Source organism: Rissa tridactyla, chromosome 6 (assembly GCF_028500815.1).
Source record: "Rissa tridactyla isolate bRisTri1 chromosome 6, bRisTri1.patW.cur.20221130, whole genome shotgun sequence".
Classification (NCBI taxonomy): domain Eukaryota; kingdom Metazoa; phylum Chordata; class Aves; order Charadriiformes; family Laridae; genus Rissa; species Rissa tridactyla.
Window position 1 is genome coordinate 7,305,568 of NC_071471.1, and position 20,821 is coordinate 7,326,388.

Consider the following 20,821-nt stretch of genomic DNA (forward strand, 5'->3'; position numbering starts at 1 on the left):
CATTGTATGATACATCTCTGCTCGGTTAAGGTTGATGAGCTAAAGCAATCTTCTGACCCTTTTACTCTCACAGTAATAATCAGGCGATGTTTGTTTTGCTCAGTGTGCTCTACCTTGTTGAGTTTGTTTTAATGCAGCGTTAAAAACCTTATTAAATGTAATATTTGCCATACATTCAAGGTGTAATAATAATCCTCTGTCACTTGCTACGTTTGTTAATATTGGCAGAGTAACTTGGGACTAGACAAGCCCTCTCCTTCAGTAGTGCAAAACTTCTGCTGTTTTCAAGCTTGACCCATTTCAAACTTTTTCTTTAAAATGCTGCCTGTTCTTTTGCAGCTAATTAAATAGGTACAGAATTGAATTTTATGTCAGGTTTTTTTCTTCCTAAAATTCTTGTCTAAAACTTCTTAGGGTCAAAAGTTATGCCTCTGTGTTTTGCAATGCCACGGTATTTTCCTCCCATCCCATTCCTTTTTAATTAACAGAAAAGTGCAGAGGGGAATTAATTTTAATTACGATTTAGGTATTTAAAGCTTTAGGAACTTTAACATCTCTTGCTTTTCTTAATGTCATTTTCTCTTCTTCATAATGACGATGCTTGAAATCTCTTGTCATTTCCAGCTTGTTGTTGTGGTTCGGTCCTGGGTGGCATGTCAGAAGTCATTATGTGAAAAAAAGAGAATGTCAGTGAAACAACAGACTTCTAGAAATTACTTCCCCCATCTCACAACACTGTGCATTGGGTACATACATACCCAACTAGATCCTTACTGCTAACATTTCTCACAGCCACCCCAGTTGCCTTGGCTGACTGTGAGATAGGGTGGAAGAGTTTAGCCCCAAGCTAATCTCTTTTCTCACCCAGCTCTTAAAAGATTTTATTACAGGAATGAATGGGGAAAATAAATAAATTACTGGCACATAGAAAGGTGAACTAAATGCCAGTAAATATTGTGAGCCTCCTGTATGGGTACTGCGGGCTGCTGGAGCGAGTCTCTGCTTACCCAAACTCTTCAGGTCTGGTGGACCGCGTGTGTCGTCCAGATTGAGTACTCACATCTCTGAACTTTAGCATACATGGGACCGCCCACAGGTTTCTACAAGTCAAGCTGAAGGCTAGGCGGAGTGTTAGACCAGGTCTGAAGTCTATGGCCCCCATTCGTCCCCTTATCTTTTTTCTTTTAATAAAAGGACAAGAGCGTAAATGTTTACGTTTTTGAAAATTTATCTATTTTCTGTCTGTTTAGATGAAGGCTAAAAATGTTGTCACTAAAGACTCTTCCCAGCTCCTTTGATGCTACCTCAAAGTTAGGAACCTTTTTGTGCAAAATCATCTTTTTTCCCCCCCTGCATTTTCTTAGTTCATTCCCAAGAATACGCAAACAAGCAGGAGGAGCTCAGATTAGGCCGCAGCTGTACTTTCCATAGAAATTAGCCTCATTCCTTTTAAGGACACAAGTGCTTCTCATTAACAAAGAATGGCCTGTTTGAAGTGGCAGGACAGAGTACACTATGTACGACAGGGCAACAAGGGAAAAATAGAAGGAAGCTTTGTTGAGCATTTTCAAATATGTTAGCCGTAGAAATGGGGTTATGCAAAATAGTCTTTTTCTGACTTTTCACTTTCAAGGGGAAGATACTGAGGTTTTTATAGGATTTGAAAAGGTTAGGGTAAATAGGACTACTAGTATGCTTAAATGTGGTACATAATCAGCATCTATACCTTTAGCTTTAAGATAATATTAATGATGACTTTGAAAAGTTCTCAGGAAGCAAAGACCAGGCCATACTTAAATTATTAGGCACCACCTACATATATTAAGAAATTTTGGCTTTTTAGCATTTTAATGCTTATTCTAAGTAGTAGAAGTATGACTACTTGTTGTGGTTGTAAACTTGGTTAAGTTGCTTTAGAGAAAAAATGATCTTCAAAGAAATGTTTTATTCCCTGGCGTACCTCAGTGTGCAGTCGCCTGTGGGAGCTGACTGACTGACAGTAGGTTCCAAGGCACTTCATGTACTCCATTTGTTAAAACACCTTCAGATCTTATCACACAGAGCTTTGAGTTTATAGCAATGCCATCTCAATGGTTTGCTTCAGCCCAGGCGACTACTGTGACACAAGCATATAGTTCAAAACTTAAGCGGATCTGGAAATCCTTGGATTAAAACTTGGCTTCAAGCTCCTTCTTGGTGTTCATAGGGTGCGTGTTTATGTGTGGAAAAATCCATGCCTAGTGATGTCTGTTATCGCTTTTTATTGATTTGAGAATACGAATTGCTGAAGTAACCTCTAACAGAATTATGGATAGTCGGGCACGGCATTTTCCATCACATCACATAAAATGTCCAGTGGAAATACAAGTGGTTAAGGCTTCTGCTAACTGAAGTGGTCAGAGTCTGCTTATATGACTTTGCCTTCTCTGGTCTGGCTTCTTCAGTTCTATGCTTTTTAGCAACGGAATCTTTTTGACAAAAAAATACTAAATACTAAACACAGTCTGTGCGACACAACTAACAGGAACTTATAGTTAAAGACTGCTGAGCTTTGTGCAGCAGCACCGTCTTATTTTCAATGCCCTTGGGGTGACCTACACCCTTTTTGAATAAACCGTTTTGGCTCTGGTACTAATACGTTGGAATACTAATTCTGAATTTCTTTTTTCCTGTGTTTCAGGCATCATGATTTGGGCAAATGGTACAAGTCTCTACACCAGATTTCTTATGTGGCTGCTTCTCCTGTATATGTTCATCAGGAAGGTAGTGCCTGAAGATAACATCATTACAACCAAGAAAGGCAGAGTCAGAGGGACAAATCTGCAGGTACTGGGGGGAACTGTGACGGCCTTCCTTGGAATACCTTTTGGACAGCCACCCGTTGGTAGACTGAGATTTCAAAAACCAGAACCTCGTGAGAAGTGGTCAGAGGTTTGGGATGCCACAAAACATGCAAACTCTTGTTACCAGCTTATAGATACAACTTACCCAGGATTTCCTGGATCAGAGATGTGGAATCCAAAAACTAATCTAAGTGAAGACTGCTTATACCTTAACGTATGGGTTCCTTCTCCCAAACCCAAGAATGCAACTGTCATGGTGTGGATATATGGTGGTGGCTTTGAGACTGGGTCGACTTCCCTACCAGTCTATGATGGCAAGTTTCTGGCCAGGGTAGAAAGAGTCATTGTAGTTTCCATGAACTACAGGACTGGTGCCTTAGGATTTTTGGCTTTGCCAGGAAACCAGGAAGCTCCTGGAAATGCAGGTTTATTTGATCAAAGATTGGCACTTCAGTGGGTCCAGGAGAACATAGCAGCATTTGGAGGCAATCCAAAAAGTGTGACTATATTTGGAGAGAGCGCTGGCTCGGCTTCTGTCAGCTACCATATCCTTTCTCCTAAAAGCCATCCTTTATTCACAAGAGCCATCTTGCAAAGTGGATCTGCAAATGCCCCTTGGGCTGCAGTATCAGCATCTGAAGCCAGAAACAGAACAGTGGCTTTAGCTAAACAACTCCAGTGTCCCACCGGCAATGAGACAGAGCTAATTCTCTGCCTCCAAGACAAGGACCCACAGGACATACTGGAGAATGAAATTTTTGTTGGAACATATGACCCTCTTTTACGAGTATATTTTTGTCCGACTGTGGATGGCGATTTTCTCTCAGACATGCCAGAAACGTTGATTCAGAATGGCCTTTTCAAACAAACACAGATCTTAGTTGGTGTTAATAAAGATGAAGGATCAGCATTTCTAGCATATGGAGTCCCTGGCTTCAGCAAGGATGGGGATGGCTTGATCAATAAAACAGAATTTGAAACAGCTTTAACTCTGTCCTTCCCAGAAGCAAGCCAACTTGCAATAGAAGCGATCATTTTTCAATACACAGATTGGGAAAATGAGCAAAAGCCAGAATATTACCGTGATGCCATGGATGATGTTATTGGTGACTACAATATAATATGTCCTGCAATGGAATTCACCAAAAAATTTGCACAACTAGGACACAACGCGTTCTTTTATTTCTTTGAACATCGATCCTCAAAGCTCCCTTGGCCCGAGTGGATGGGAGTAATGCATGGTTATGAGATTGAGTTTGTGTTCGGATTGCCCCTAGAAAGAAGAGTGAATTACACCAAAGCTGAAGAAATCTTAAGCCGGTCCATGTTGAGATACTGGGCGAGTTTTGCGAAAACTGGGTAAGTTTACCGTGGAAGTTTGTTTGATTGGTCAGATGCTTGTTGTTTCATAGGCAGACAAAGCTTAAATGTTTTGGTGGTGATTCGAAGCCTGATGAGAATGATGAGGAAGAATTGATTTGTTCAGTTACCCAGAATTCCTATTTTAGTTCTGATAAAAACACCTTCTTAGTAAAATAAACGTTGATGCATAGCTCATTTATTGGGTGAGCTTAAGAAAACAAAGTGTATCCACCCATAAAAGAAAATGCAAAACTTTTTTTTTTTACCATGGCAGCAGTTGTTACAAAGGAAGGTAAAGGTTTCAAGTTTTAGAAACAAGTATTTCAAATTCTGGGAAAGACTTCCAACAGTCGAAATAGGAGAAAAAGCCCGATTTCCTTTAAGATGTAATTTGCTCAGAACATGCAGGTGTATAATATGGAGGTATATTACATTCACATGATGAAGTGATTGGAATTGCAGGATGTTCTTTTCAGAAAGCCTATCTTCCCATGTGTACTGTAAGTATAATCCTGGGTTTCACTGAAGCCGATGACAAATCACTTGCTATTTCCATTAGACTCGTCTTTAAGTGAAATATGTCCTAGCCTGTATAAGAAGCAAATAAGCATATTTCATTTAGAGGTTTGAAATGGCTTAAATACTACCCCTCGTTCAGTCTGTTTAGCTGGAGTCCAAGAGAGGTGAGACAGCCCTCGTTTCTGCATGGCAGGGCTGTGGGGCTCTCAATGCAATATTCAGTTTGAAATGAAACCATTTCAGTGCGGTAAGAAAAACAGCCGCTACCACAGTCATGTATGATTAGTCTCAAGGCTGCAAGCCCGATGGGATGGGGAGGTATCCTGTCTTCTCAGAAGCTTGGTTTGTGCTCTCTCATGAGAAGAATTATACGTATAAAAATCTGTACCTATGAAAACATACAATCAAACACTTAATTCACACTTTAAAAATGTTTAATTAACTTAAATTTTAAAATCCTGCATTAATTTTACTTCCATGTTGGAATTTTCTTTTGGTTTGTGAAGGATATGTGGATTTGTAAAGAGTGAAGTCAACTTTGGAAAAAGTTACAATTGTTTTTCTTAATTAGAAATTAGAGGAGACCACTGTGCTCATTTAATCCATATGACCTTGTACACAACACAAAACACAGGTAGGACTTAAACATTTCCAGTGATTAAAAATGGAGAACAAAAGTTGGTAGGTTGTTCTAAAACTTAATTCCACTTAAAAGGGTTGCAGTTATAAAAGGAAGTTTTGTGTTTGGTCTGAATTTCCCTATTCTACGTTTTCCAGGTACTATTTTTGTTTAACAATTTCTAAGCTTTATATTGTGATTTGTGTTCCATATAGACATATTTCGAGCCTCTATTCAAATAACCCTTAATCCTTTTTTTTTCTTTTTTGGTTAAATAAAACAGGTTATTCTCTTGAGGCTTTCCCTGTAATGCATTTTTTCAGGTCCTTAAATAATAACTATGCATCTTCTCTAACACTGTGATTCATCAACACCTTGTTGGAACTTTCCGTGTTGGAATTAAACACAGTTGTCCCCAAAGAGTCCTAATTACAGCTGTCAGCCATCCCCTCTGGTTCAACCTGATATTCCCCTGTTTACTCATCCAAGGAAAGTACTATTTGCTTTGACGGTGGTGTTATGCTAGGAGCTGCTGTGCCCAGTGGCTCCACCATCCGCCCCGATCCCGCGGTCCCCACCTTCTGCAGTGGCTCCGATCTCGGTGTCCGGCACCAGCCTGCTGCCCGAGCCCTGCGTAGTCCCTTCACATTACACTCCAAGGTCAACTAACAGCTTATTTTAATGCGCATCCTTTTTTTTTGACAGATTGGCTTGTCAATAGGCATGATTGATTGCCTTGATATGTAGGAATATAAATTACATTAACAAGTTCTATCCCCTTTATATGTTGGAGCCTGTAATATTCTTTTTACCATAAGTGATGAGCATATTAAAACTCAGAAAATGACTGTACAGATAGCTATACTCATCAATGCATAATGTTTTAATACAGGTTTTATTCTTGTAAAATTTAATCTAAAATTTAATCTATGAGCTCTTCCTCTTTACTCGGAGCCTGATGACACCACTCCAGATGAATTTGGTGTGAAAGAGCTCAGAGAAAAGCATTCAGCAGGGGTGTATTTTCTGGAATTGAGCTGTGCGCTTGATTTATCAATGCCAAAAATGCATCTGATAGATTCCCAAGATGAAGTCTGTACAATGAGGTCAGGTAAAGCTTGGTAACAATTCCTGCATCATGAAGACATGCCATGACAACATTGCTTTGAAGCCGGTGTCATTAGGCCCTTAGTGGAGAGCAAAGTGACTGAAGGCTCCTTATTATATACTGCAGCTTTACAACCTGCCCTACAGGAGCTTGCAATCAGATTCTTATATCAGAGATAGCAGATCTTTCCATTAAACAGAACTGTTTCTTAGTAGGAAAAGAGAAATTCAGGTCTCTATTAGATTTTGCAGAACAGTATTTACATTTCTGTGAACTATTGGTTTCCACTGGATTATATATATTTTTTTAAATTTTATGTATGTATGTATATAAAGTTATATATATATTTATGTATAAAAATGTCAATAACCTGCTGTGCAAAATAGAGTACACTGTCCCTGTCACTGTAGCTAGCTAAAATTAGACAACATAGGGTACATTCAGGTTTAAGTTTATAGAAGACAGTCCTGTCATCTATCTGATTATCATTTGCACTATAATTAGATTAGCCTACAGATTGAATTTCAAGTGGTTTCCACAGCAAATAGCAAATAACCCCTCCCTCTTCTTCCACCACAAGTATCAAAAACATCACTATTAGGGTAAACAATACAGTCATGCAATTTGTGTAATAGTAAAAGACCGGGTCAGCGTTAACCCTATATGTGACACTTTCCTCATCATCGAGAACACAGACCCCTGAGGCTCTGTAACACATTATTCATAGCGTACGACGAGTGGGGAAATAATAAAAATCGTTAATAATTCCAAAAGTAATAGGCGGTCCTTATTTTCCTGGCACCCTTGAGCGCACAGTAAACATTTATAAAGAACAGGGGAAGCCCCGTTTGACACAGTGTTTATAGTAAACTCTGGCATGATCAAAGGGTAAACATCTGAGGGGGAAATTACTTTACCACTGATGTCTCCAGTAGATGAGGAGAAGATCAGGCAAAAAAGATGAAAATCAGAAATATTGTGCAGCACAATTTTCAGTGAGGGCGTTTGACCTAATATTCTAATGTGCAGACATATAAAAGCACAAAGGAGAGAAGAGCAGCCTGCAGAGGAAAGGAGATAGGGTACAGTCAACAAAAGCTGAAAGAAATCGGTTTTCTACTGGTACTTTCTGGCTGGGAGGAACCAAGAGGGAGCTCAGCTCACCGCCTGTGGAGCGGTTTCTCATGGGGGGTCTTCAAGCCCGTACTTTGACCCTAATGATCTCTGTTTGTCACTCTCACATGAGCACTGGGAATTAATAAACGTTGAAATGAAAAGTCAAAGGTATGTTCTGTAGGAGCATTTTCTATTTCTTAGACATACCTAATGTCATGTAGGAACAAAAGGACAGATGCTAGGGGGAAGAAGAGAAGTAGCTCCTTCAAAGGATCCCGTGAGTGTATGGGAAATTCTTGATTTGATCATTTCTCAGTAAACAAAAGGAGACCGCCAGCCAGCCCAAGGGTTTCCCACTCAACCACCATCAATAGCTGGTGCAATTTTGCAAGTCTCTAGCCACTTCTTATTTCTCATCCTTGCTAAAAATAAATATCAGTGATAACTGACCATTTCTGCTGGAAAATTAACAGGGATAAGGTTTTCTACTTTTGAATATGAATGAGGAACGGGTAATGTAGATGGTTCAGCAGGAGAAGGGAACAGTCATTTTATATGTGAGGCTAGAAGTTAGATGCTGGCGTTATACACCAATATCTCTCTTCAGTACCCAAGGGAATAGTGTCAGTTTTAGGAATCTGACATATATTTACATGGTTTGTAACATTTGTGAAAACCCTGCTGAAATATTTTTCTATGACAACAAGCCACTGCTTCTCAGTCATGAGATTCCCTGCAGATTCATTATCCAGAACAGGACTCGGTGGCTTGGGAACCCATGGGAACTATGGATACTGTAACTACCTCTCTCCATGCAGGTAGGGACAGGCTGCTCATCACTGTCTGAGAATGAAAAAAAAGCAAATTACCTCAAGGGCTCTGGTTGTTCAGGCAGTTAACGTGGAGTGGCATGAAGAAAGGACAGACTGGGAGTCCCATAAGATTCCCGGTAGTGATGTTTAGGATCAGCCCTTTGGATTGTCTCTAGCTAATGCCAACCCTGATGCTCTAAGGCAGACCACAGGACACAGGCAAGCACCCACTGTGGAGCTGTGGCTAAGCAGACTGGCAGCGTGATTAACTTACCCTCCAGTTAAACGCTTGCAGCATCTCTTCCTCTCAGAAATATGCTTACGATTTATTTCAAGAGCAGATCTAAGCAATCAGGGGTACCGATTACCCATTAGACTCTTGCAAGGATGTGCTACACGGGGACAAGAATGCCATGCTCTGATTCACAGTGTTTAGAAGAGCATCACTCCAACAATCAATCTTTACTTCTGGGAGACGTGCAGCCAGTTCCTGCCCTTCCCAGTGTGGCTGAAGTGCCTCTGTCCTCCAGCCCTGGGCATTCCTTGTCTCCTTGGCATGCTGGTGTCTGAAGTCTACTGGCAGCCGAACACTTGTATCTTCCAATGGCCTTTTCACTTTAAAATTGGACCTGGTGTCCTGAGGGAGAAAGAGCAGAGGTAGGAATGTCCTGACTGAACAGCGTGAAGTCAGTCTTGAGGTGGATACTGATGCCCGTTAAAGTGAAGGGAAAGGTAACTATTACTAAACAGCCAATAAATGCCTGGGATTGGAAGACAAAAGTTTCCAGGTATGGTAATTCTTTTTCCATCGCTTGAACACTTCTGTTTTTTCATTATCGCTACAATTCGTAATGACTGAACTTTTGGTACCAAGTTAGGTTGACAAAGTATCCCAGCTGTTCCTAGTGCTATCAGCAGAATTTCATAAAATACTTTTTTTTCTTTTTGCAAGTATTTGAACCTTGAAAGAACAACATTGTCATCATACCCTTAAAAATCTGTTCTGTCAGCGAGGGAAGAAAGAGGGTTATTACTGATGCTGTCTGAATAAATCAAGTGCAATAAAATATTTGGGTTATGGGAAAGAACAGATTCAAAAAAATCGATTTTCGTGATTTACACTTTGATTTAAAATTCCTCTATTTACCTTGAGCTAGAGTCTCCTTAGCTAATTATTGTATTTAAGAATATTAGCACTTGAATATCAACTGGTAGCCTTAAAATCATTTGATAAAATTCCAGACATCATCAAAATTAGACAGGCAAGGACATGTGGCCTGAGCTGGATCAGGCTCAGTAGGATTATGTTTGTGTATAGGTAAAGCTCATATTAACAATATTAAGTTAGTTTTCAGTGGTTTTCTCCCGAATTCTTTACAGCACACTTTATTTAAGTGCATGTCCATGGTGAAAGAATTTAAATTTCTTTTTTTAAACACTTTTAAAATTCATTTCTCTTCTGCACTTTTGTTGTTCTTCAGAAAGCTTTTGAAAGTAAGCAAGTGACACTAACAGGTACTATCAATCATAAGCAACAGAATGCTCTGCTAACTCTAGTAAGAGGAAGTTTTATTTATCATGAAAAAATATATGGCATCCCAAATCAGTGGTTGCTAGGTTATGCCTTTTGCGTTACTTTATTCATTAGATTTGGTAACTGTATTTTTTAGACATGAGTGACGTGAAGTGACAAGGAGACAGACAAATCAGATGAGATGAAAACTCAAATAAGAATGCAGTGGAACATACAAAGATAATATTTTTAAGGCTTTGTGAAAAATGTTTTGGATGAAAGGAAACTGGCAAAACTTGTCTCACTGCCAGGTTTACAACTGCTGAAACAAATCTTTGCAGCTTTTTTCTATGAAGTGAAGCCTTTGAAATATTTCCTCCTATGTTTTAGGGGAATTTGTGAGGCTTTGATTGTCCCACTAAAGCTCTGAAGCACTTTGCCTGGTTATTATTGCCTTTCCCTGATGCTCCACTGGTAGACATATAATAAATTTCAGTGCTTTCCTTTACCAACTTATCACAACATGTTTATAGAGAGTAGTTTCGGAACAGTGAGAACAAAAACAACAGCCTCATATAGAGTCCAGACAGCAGATTGAACTGGGGACCTATATACTCTATGTATGGAAGGGAATGAATATACTGGGGGAAAAAAAAGAAAATAAAAACTCCAACCACTTTTAATTTTCTAATACTTCAGAAACTAGGAAGCTTTACATACCACTCAGCCATTTCAGGGTAAGAAATTTACTGTGGGCTGTATTTCTTTCTGAGATTAGCCCACCGTCACAGGGACAGAGGCAGGTGCTTGGGTTCGATCTCCTCAGCTGAGACCTGGTGATGGTCCTCACAGCATCTTCAAATGCACCGGAGCTGTAGCTCAGCGGGGCCAAGGGGAGCCTTTCCCCAAGGCTGCTGCTTCTGGCATCTCACGTTTGCCTAGAATAAGTCATTTGTCACCTTAACTGGTGATTTGACTGGATCAGGTCAAGAATCCAGAACAGAAGATTTCTGGGTGTGAGGTAAAAACTGAAGGAGTACAAACGAGGCATGAGGGAGGTTTCTAAAAATACAAAAAAGATACAGAAAAGAACATCTTCCCTTCCCCTGTTAGGGAAAAGTGAAGTTTTAATTTTGACCCAAAAGGGCACATGCATTGTCACACTCGCTGCCTGTCATTGGAGTCACCTCTGAGCCATGAAAAAGCACGTGGAAATCATAGTGACGAACAAAAAGGTCAAGATTTAGGAAACTTACTCCTATTTACTCACCTTTGCTTTTGGATTTTGGGTTCTTAAAAGTGGCTTATCACCTTTCCGGGGTCCATACATCTTGTTATATTCAGAAGCAGTAATGGAAACATCTTTTTAGCAATCTATTTGGAAATAGCGCATCATGGAAAAAATCAGTAACTAGAGACTCACATTTGGCAGTCATCTCTCTCTTTCTGGCTTGCAAGCTGACAAGCTGCCATTGAATTTCAGAATTGAAACCAGGAGTATTTGATTCCATCATCTTTAGAAAATAGGTCTGGGATACAAATTGTTTAGGTTGTCTTAATAGTATTACAAACATTGCAAAATTACAAGAAGATGTCTTGTTACTTTCCATATGTGCAGCAAATTCCGTCCATACAGATTTTGTTCACTACAACAGACGAGTCAAACTGTTATTTTCAAAAAGGAGATGAGAACACCTATTAAGGAAATGTTCAAATATTGTAGGAGCAATTGAATGAGACATAAAACTAAAAGCTGAAAGTGTAATGCAAAGGTTTGCCTTGGATATAACTCTGGCAGTGCTTTGTAGAAAAGGGTAAGCTCTAACAGGCCTGTCAAAATGACCAGTGGTAATCTGCAGCCCTGGGACTGGGCCAGGTGAACTCCCCGGGTCAGTGGTCGGAGACAGAGACACACAAACATGCACACACAGGCACAAGAAATGATAAAGTGGATCTCTTTGAAGTGTTTTTTTTTGTAGAGCTATGCTGCCTTTGGCTGACCCTGTAAAAGAATAGAGGGAAGTGTCTTGGACGTGGCTCTTCGTGTTCTCACAAAAGAGACAGGTGGAAGAGCCCCGACTGGACACGGTTCCCTGCTGTGCCCAGGACCTGGCATAGAGCCTACATGGATGTATTTTGGGGAGAGGAGAGGAATGCAGAGATACAACTGTTCCAAAGTTGAAATAAAATCATGGTATGATTGTTACCTCAAATTTGGCATTGGGAATAAGAAGCCTGGATGGAGATAATTTGGAATAACTGGGTGTGGCAAGCAGGTCAAGGGAGGTCATCCTCCCCCTCTGCTCTGCTTTGGTGAGGTCACACCTGGAGTGCTGTGTCCGGTTCTGGGCTCCCCGGTTCAAGAGGGACAGGGAACTGCTGGAGAGGGTGCAGCAAAGGGCTACCAAGATGTTTAGGGGACTGGAACACCTCTCTTATGAAGAAAGGCTGAGAGATTTGGGTCTCTTCAGTCTAGAAAAAAAGACGGCTGAGGGGGGATCTTATCAACTCTTGTAAATACTGAAAGGGTGGGTGTCAGGAGGATGGGGCCAGGCTCTTTTCAGTGGTGCCTGGCAACAGGACAAGAGGTAACGGGCACAAACTTGAGCATAGGAAGTTCCATCTCAACATGAGGAGGAACTTCTGTACTTTGAGGGTGGCAGAGCCCTGGCACAGGCTGCCCAGAGAGGTGGTGGAGTCTCCGTCTCTGGAGACATTCAAAACCCACCTGGACACGTTCCTGTGCAGCCTGCTCTGGGTGACCGTGCTGTGGCAGGGGGTTGGACTGGATGATCCCTTCCAACCCTACCATTCTGTGATTCTGTAATTTAGCGTTTGATGGAAAGTACATAAGTAAGGAAGATGAGAAAACAAGAGAGGGAAATGCTAACTAATGATGCAAGAGCCTAGGTGAACAAGGAGAGACATAAAGAAGAGAGAAAGAACAAAAAGAGATGGAAAGATAAGAAAATGTCCGAGAGACTTGCTAACCATTTTTTTTTGGGGGGTGGGGGTGTGAAAGTCTTTGTGAACAGTGAAATGAAGGAAATGCATGCATGAACTAATTATGTGTAAGGCAGGTTAACATATAAACACCAATACACTTCAGAGATAATCTGGGATTAGGGATTACTTTCCTTATATCATAACTTTTGCAGGCACGTAAACACATGGTTGCAAAAGTCACTGTGAAATTCTAATTAGTGTTCACCCGCAGTTAATTCGCTTTTTAAGGGCACTCTTCTTCCATGCTGCTTTTCTGCAGCTTAGTCTTTGTTTCATCATCAAAAGACAGAAATTGAAGTTTAAAAGGTCTGCAAACCCCATTTTTCCAGGTGGTTCTGGAACACTAATCTGAAGTCCTACTGAGAAATTTCACATGAAGAATGGAAACCTTTTGGTACACATTTTAATTTACTCCCTAACGCAAGAGATTGGCTTGTTTCAGGAAAGTGGTAAAGGGGTGAAAAGAGGAAATGAGGAGCAGCAGAGGTTACCTAACACCATATTTTTGAAAGTAGCTCAATATGGTGTTTAATTTTTTTTCAATCAGCCGCAATAGAAGCCAGTTGTGGGTAAACGTAGTTAGCAATTTAGTCGCAGGATTGGTGAGATTCTATCCCCACAAATCTAGAAGCTGCATAAGTGGAAATCAGGCATTTCATGCTTACAGTTAGTAATGTTACACAATTACACGCTGTTGCAGATGTAAAATTAAAAGCTGCCGTCCTCTGCTTTCCCAGACATCTCTGGCCACCATCTGTGTTCCTCTACCTCTCCTTGAGGGAACAGAAGGCAACTTCCTAATTTCATACAATACAAACTCTAAAGAGTGTTGCCGCATATTTACACCAGAGAGATCCTTTTTCTACTGGAGCTGCTGTTCAAATACTGTGATTTTTGTCTTAACTAATGAAGTTTTAAATACCTGCCTCTCATGAATGTTATTCACCGTGGTGTCCTCAAGGAGTAGCCTCCAAGTGAATTTTCTAGATAACTGGAAATGCTTAGAGTTTTAAAGAGTTGTTTTTTCCTAGCCATTAAGTAGTCTGCATACTATAATTTCCACAAAAATCTACACAGTTTTGAAAGAGAACTTTGAATAGGCTCAGATATTCTCCCTTCTTTACATATTATTTCTTCTCGAGAGCATGCCTTTCATGACTCTCAGTCCGAAAGTTTATATTTGGAGATCTCCCTCTTGGTGCCAGAATGTAGTTCAAACCAGATTCACAGGATGTTGTAATGCTGGGACATAACTTGAATGTGTTTATCGTAGAAAGACACACGATCACCACTTGTCCACGTCAAACCTACAATGAGTTTATAACAGAGACAAGAAAATAACTTAATCCTATATTTTTTAAATATCTTATCTGGGGGTTTATGAGCACTGTAGCTTCTGATTTACATTTCCTATCATGAAGTATCGGTGGTTCTATTTCAGGTGAAGCAATAACACATATACATGCTACTGAAAGCTACCTGATGGTTTCATTTATAGGACTGCTCAATCTGGCCTAGATTGCACAGTACTTGAAGTTTGTGACTCATGTTCTTCCTACCATTCACAGAGATAAAACAGTGCAGTAGTGGAAAACATCAAGAAAATGCTACTATGATGAAGTCCATCAGGACACAATGAATCTTGATGATTTTATGTGGTGCAGGGCTATGTGGAGCATCCGTCTTGAAAAGAAATCATGATTAGGGCAATTACAATTGAAAACAAATCTCAAATACTATATCCTAGTATACTGTCTACTACACAGTCTGTGTTGAAAATTTCGTCTCCAGAGATAAGGAAAGCATTGAATCCATTTATCTAACAATTTCTGGGTGTCTGGGAAGAGCTCTATTAATGGGAGAGGAAGCAAGAGATGGAAACAGCTATCATATACATATGAGTACAGTATTTACTCTTTCTCACAACCAACCAGGCTGACAAATTTTACCCAAGCCACTGGGAATTTAAAACACAATATTAACAGTTCCATGGCAACAAACCCATTTTTCTTTCCATTTACACACACTCCTTAGGCTTGTCCCAAGGAGCAATTCTGGTTAAGATGCCACATAAGTTTATGTTTTTCCAGGTTATGAGAAGAAGTGAGGTTGTAGAGGAGATAAGCCAGTTTCAGAGGATGAGTAAAAGAGGAGGTGTCATGTGCCTTCCTGACTATTTATTCTTTTACTTACCTCCTATGGAAGTTACTTCCTCTTCAAGGTCTTGATAAGGTTCAGCACCTTCTTCCATTTCCAAATAACCCTCTTCAACCTCTACAAGTAAGACTGAAAACTACAGTTTTGTCTGATTTCTGGCTGCGGTCAAGAGTGTAAAAAAATAACAGCTTTGAAAAGTGGTCCTTGAAAGCTAAAAGGGATACCACATGAAAGGGCATAAGGATCTTACAAAATACTTTATAGGAACATTAAAAAAAAAAAAAAGGCAAAAAATTTCCTTTAGAATAAAGAGAGATTAAGCCATAGTGTTACCTTTCTCATGTTTATTCAAAAGTGACATAAATACAAACTGTGGATATTCACACCAGAACCTGGACTCCTGGAGAAGGTGTAAAATCGTCATTGTGAATTCTGTCTAGGAAGAGAGAAGTTTAAGGATACAGGTATTTCTCCAGCTGGGACCTGATCCAAAGCTTCTGAAGTCAATAGGTCTGTTCCATTTTTTTGAATTTGGATCAGCCCCTAACTAGCAAGTTGATTCACCTCAAAAACTGCTGGACTGGTCTTTAAACACCATGCAAAAAACCACATCAGATGCAAGGCACGTTAAGCAGAAGGAATACAAGAAGTTTGAAAAATCTTTACTGCTTTATCCCAATACGTAATCTAAATGTGTAAATGACTATAACTATATGCTGTAGGTGTGTTATGTTAGACACTTGTCACATTCGGCTTAGTGTGACTTTGAGTATCACACTGAGTGAGTGATAAGTATTTCTTAAAACAAGACAGGATAAACCACATTTTGGCGGTTTGAAATTATCTCCGCAATGTCAAAATTTTATCCATTTCCCTGAACTCAATTTAACTTCACATCTTTTGTCTTCTACAAGTCATACCATTAGGTTGAAGGTCATTTGCTGAGTTTGGGTTGGGTTTTTTTGTGTTTTTTTTTTTTTTTCCCTTTCCTCTTGCCAACCACTCCAGTGTCACAGCGTCTTTCCATTTTCAGAGCTTGCTTTCTTTTCTTTGGCCAGAAACGCTGCTCCGTGATGAGAAAGCTGTCAGATTTGGTATGGTCTCACTCTCTCCTTTAGACTCTCTTCAAAACTGTGCAGAACACGCATGGATTTGGGATGTTCCGAGAGACTGGGGGATCTCTGAGTTTCAGGGCTTTAGGACTTGCTGAGAGGACAGGAGAGACAGGACTGATAGTGCTCACTCAGAGGGACCCAGAGGATATTGGGACATCGTTGCTGTAGTTTAAATCAATGTGGATCTTCATTATTGATTAGAGCTAAATTTAGAGAAAGGTCTGGTAACGTTTAACTTGACCAGTTGCTCAGGAAAGGACATTTTAACTTGTTTCCAGTTTCTAATGCTACTGACTCTTAGACAGAACGGTGGGACTGCTGTTCCAGACCTTGTATGATAATCATATCTCATCATATACTATAAAGATAGTGGAGTTTGGGGTAGGGGTTCCTGAAATAGCACCAAGCTTTGCTGGAACATTTTCGCCATGGAAGAGACCTACGTGCAAGAGTGCCAGCGTGGGCCCAGGAGGTTAGAGATACGCAGGCAGGGTCTGAAGGGCTCATTAGCTCTGGCTCGGCTGACCTGGCTCGTTATTACTCCTGACACCAGAGCAGACTGCAATCCGGGAGCCAGGGATTTGAGGCACTGAGCTCCTAAATGCACTGCAAGCATGCCCAAAGAGCTAAGGCAGAACATCCTGGATCTAAATTTCTCAAATACTGTATTATTTATAGCTAATATCTTAAGACCTACCTTACCAAATCCTTATATATAGCAGGAATTCACAAATAAGTACCAAGACATGCACAAGCAAGAATCATTTCAACTTGATGAGTGCTTCCTGAGGCCGCTTTGAGCGGCACACAATAAGACAAAAAAAGAAGCAACAGCTTGTTGCTTCATTTCCTGAAACTGATATTGGTTGTAATAGTGCATACCACGATAATTTATAGTTTAAGACATTTAAAAACACAACTGCTGTCACCAAGCTGGAATCTGGAAGGAATATCCTGAGCTTTATTTAGCCCGTGAAGGTGTGAGAAAGCCAAGCTGCAAAGGTCCTTCTCCAGTTTCTGTCAGTTAACAAGTATGCCAGCTGGATCCTACAGGTTTCTTCAAGGATCAGCAGAAGAAATAACATTTACCTACAATATAACTTGCAAAGCAGCTTCCTTTTGCCGTGGCTCAATATAACTTGCAAAGCAGCTTCCTTTTGCCGTGGCTCAGGGGCGCTTTATAGTCACTAGATTAGGAACTCAGTGCGTGATCTGTGAGCGAGAACTGAGCACAACAGAATACAATGAACTTCTCATGAACAGCTGCTTAAGAAAAGTACTTTGAAGGGTTCAAATCTGCAACCTCTCCCAGACTTGTAGTACTCGATCATATGAGCCCTTTCATTCATTACAGTGGGAATCTGAGTAAGGCCCAAACGCCGCGGAATCAGGACCAATGGTATTTGCATCTTAAGGAACAAGTAAAAGAGAAAGGTTTAATTACTACAAATTTTCAGAAACGGGTTACTATTTTCTCGCAAGAATTAAATTCTAATAAATAAAACAATGTTTTTAAACATGACCAATTTTAATTTTTTTTTTTTTTTTTTTTTCTAAATTCCCCAGTTCTTCATAGTGCCACAGGAGCACAGGCCTGATATCTTGAGGCTGCAAGGAAGCTTAGTGTATGAAACAGATAATCCTGGATGCTTTCCAATCACCCAGTATTGCACGGGCTGACAATACCCTCGTCTGAATTGTCATCTTTCAGTATGGTAGTTTTTAGAGCTTCGTTATTATAAATGGCACCGCTCACCCTATTCAGCTAATGGATTAGATGGCTGCTGTCTTTCCCATTCGGCTAAGAGGATAAAGGCCTTCAGAGAATATTTTAAAATAAAATATTAAGTGTGGCAGTGCATTTGTACAGAGGGCCCATCAGTTCAACAGATGGGGTGGTTAGTGATTATCTGATATAGAGGAATATTCTGAAGAGCTGTCTCAAATAAAAACTAGCAAGGTAACTTGTTATGTGGTATCATATGTAAAGAGCACCAACAGTAGCAACAGTGACATCAAAAGTAACATACGTATATATATATTTATATATTTGTGAAGTAACAGCGTGTCAGCTTTCCAATTCACCTATTTAGGGGTGGAGCTTCCCCTTGCTTGTTATTCCAAATGGGCCAATTCGTAACCATTGATAAGGGACAGAAAAGTGCCCCTGTCTTCTTGTCTTTGCATTTGCAGTTTCTAATAACAAAAAGCCCCAAAGTGTACAATTTAATGCAAAATATTTTGGCATAATGTAAAGGTTTTATACAGGGAGTCCATCAAATCATTTTAGTAGGCGATAGACAATTAGCCGACTTGGGAAAATGTTCTGGATAACTGTCTGAATTTCAAAAATCCCAAAATAAATTCATTATACTGAACCGTACATAGGTGGACCAAACTGATGGTGATATTGCACTAGATGCAATCTATATATTCACACAGTGAGAGCCTTTCAGATTTATACAGGCCTCAGTCTCTGAACGGAAAGCCTATACAGTAAACAGAGCTTCTGGAGATGCTTTTACAATTAATAATTCCATTTTTATTTTTTTTATAGGTGTTACAGATATTTCTCCATCCTTTCCCTTGTTAAGTTTTCTAAGGAAAGTTCCAGAACAGGTTGATTTCCTTTCTTCCAATATCTAGGACTGCTCCTCAGGTTAAGGACTTTGAGTCTCCAACCTCACGGCCCTCTCCAGTGCCTACTTAACAGTGAGTCACCTGAAACTAATAGCCTGGTATGAAGAAACCGGCATTAAGCCAAATTGTTTGAGGGTTTGAGAAGATTCAACCAGTAGTTAACAGTAAAATCCGCTCTTCTTTTTAATAGGGCTGGGCTGGAAAGTATCTGCTAAGCTCCCAGTCGTACCATCCAACCAAAGTACTGCGCAAACATGTGCTGTCGCTACACCACCATCCCCCTGGGGACCACGCCACTGCCCAAAATTGATATTAACCTGGCAAGTCGTCGTGTTGCGACGAGAAAATGAACATAGGTATAAATATCATATGTCGTGGCCTTTAGAAATTATGTGAGACATCTGGATACGTTTGCCTGACTAGTGCCGCAAACACTTCCCACCCCTCTGCAGCGAGCCGCGCTCCGGAGGGCTGGGGCAGCACAGGCGTGCCTGGTGCTCCTCATCAGCTCTCCTGCTAATTAGGAGTGCCTTTCTGCCCAAGTGGAAATGAGGGAAAACAATAAAATGTTTTCTTTCAGATTGAGGATGGGTAATAAAAAAAAAAAAAAAAAAGAAAAAAGATTCATCCTTTGGATAAGATAAATAAATATATTTTGATATTGTTTAGTACCACCATGGTTAACGGTGTTCTACATGACACAACCACTAATAAAGCAATTGTAAAACTGAGATAAGTTTTCTTTTAGATACAAACCTTGTGGTCTTTCCTCAAAGCCTACAATATCCCTGTTGTGGCTCCTAAGTCAAGGGGATCGCTCATTGGTTGAGGCATCAGCAGGAAGGTCTCAGGCTGTGGCCGTACTGCAGGAGGAAACCCAAAAGGCTGGCAGAGCCCGTCCCTTGGAGGAGCAAAGGGTTGGAGGCCAGAGCTTTGATGGGCATCCATCACATGATGACGTTCTCCAGGAGCCCTTACCATCCTATCATTTTTTTAAATCTACTTGTAGCTTCATTAAAGCGAGCGGCGTGTTTACTTGTGGTGCAGTAACAGCTTAGTCTGCGGTATCGGCTGTGAGTTTGGCATCTTTGTAAACCACATAACTCCTCTTCCAACTCCTGACTCACCAAGATCAGCTGTTGATACTATAGCCCAGTCCATGTCTTCTCATCCTTTTGTTCATTTTTCCTGAACCTTGGATTTCTCTGCCCTGTGGTATCTTCCTCCCTTTCACCTGGCAGAGAAAACGCATACAGGAGACAACACAACCAAAATTTACAATGCCACAGAGAAAGCAGTTCGTTATGTATTTCTATAAGCACAAAGACATTATTAATTCCTATCAGGTTTTATACCCATGCTGGGTTGCTGCACAAGTGTTTGCAGAGCTGGAGACTGTGCTGTGCTGCTGGTAGCCTTTGCATAGCTGCTCTCAAGCCACCTTGGGTACCACTGCACCAGCTTCAGCATCTCCCTTCGTTTGCAGTATAGACATGTGCAGAACCATCCCTCGCTCCTAGAGCTACCCCTGGGGCGAAACATTTACAGCATGGCTCTTATTTGATGATGAGCTGACTATTTCCGTAATTCTTGAAGGCTTTGTAATGCACCTGTAGAAAAAGTGCAAGCGATGGGTTTATTGTTGCTGTCGCGTTCGCTCTAAGGCTGTTCCCCCTCCCTGTTATCTCGTGCCCATGGTAACACACCGCAAAATGCCATCCCATGAAAAACAGCTGATTGCCAGTATTGCCCGATAGCTCCAAGGAATCATGAAAGCTAATAAAAATGATTCACATTCACTCTCTCCTCCCTTTAAACCAGCTGTTTAAAAGAAAAGGGGCCAAATTGAATATGAGCATCAGCGGTTACAAGCTGGGCGAAGTCAATAAAGCCGCAATGAGGAGGAACAGGTCTCTGTCTGATTTCAATTCGTGCTGCAGGGGGGGGAAGCAGAGGGTGCAGCGGCATTATCGTAACTTTTCGTTAACCTCAGTGGGCAACCCATTCAGCT

General features: G+C 40.6%; 1 protein-coding gene across 2 annotated transcripts in view; it reads left to right on the plus strand.

Moving 5' to 3' along the window:
* The window catches only part of BCHE (butyrylcholinesterase), a 58,293-nt gene that overhangs the window by 22,796 nt on the left and 14,676 nt on the right, over positions 1 to 20,821 (plus strand). For both annotated transcript variants that reach the window (XM_054206836.1, XM_054206835.1), the window contains exon 2: positions 2,681 to 4,202. In XM_054206836.1, coding sequence (XP_054062811.1) covers positions 2,686 to 4,202 — 1,517 coding nt within the window. In that variant the 5' untranslated portion in view covers positions 2,681 to 2,685. The remainder of the gene's footprint in view (positions 1 to 2,680; positions 4,203 to 20,821) is intronic.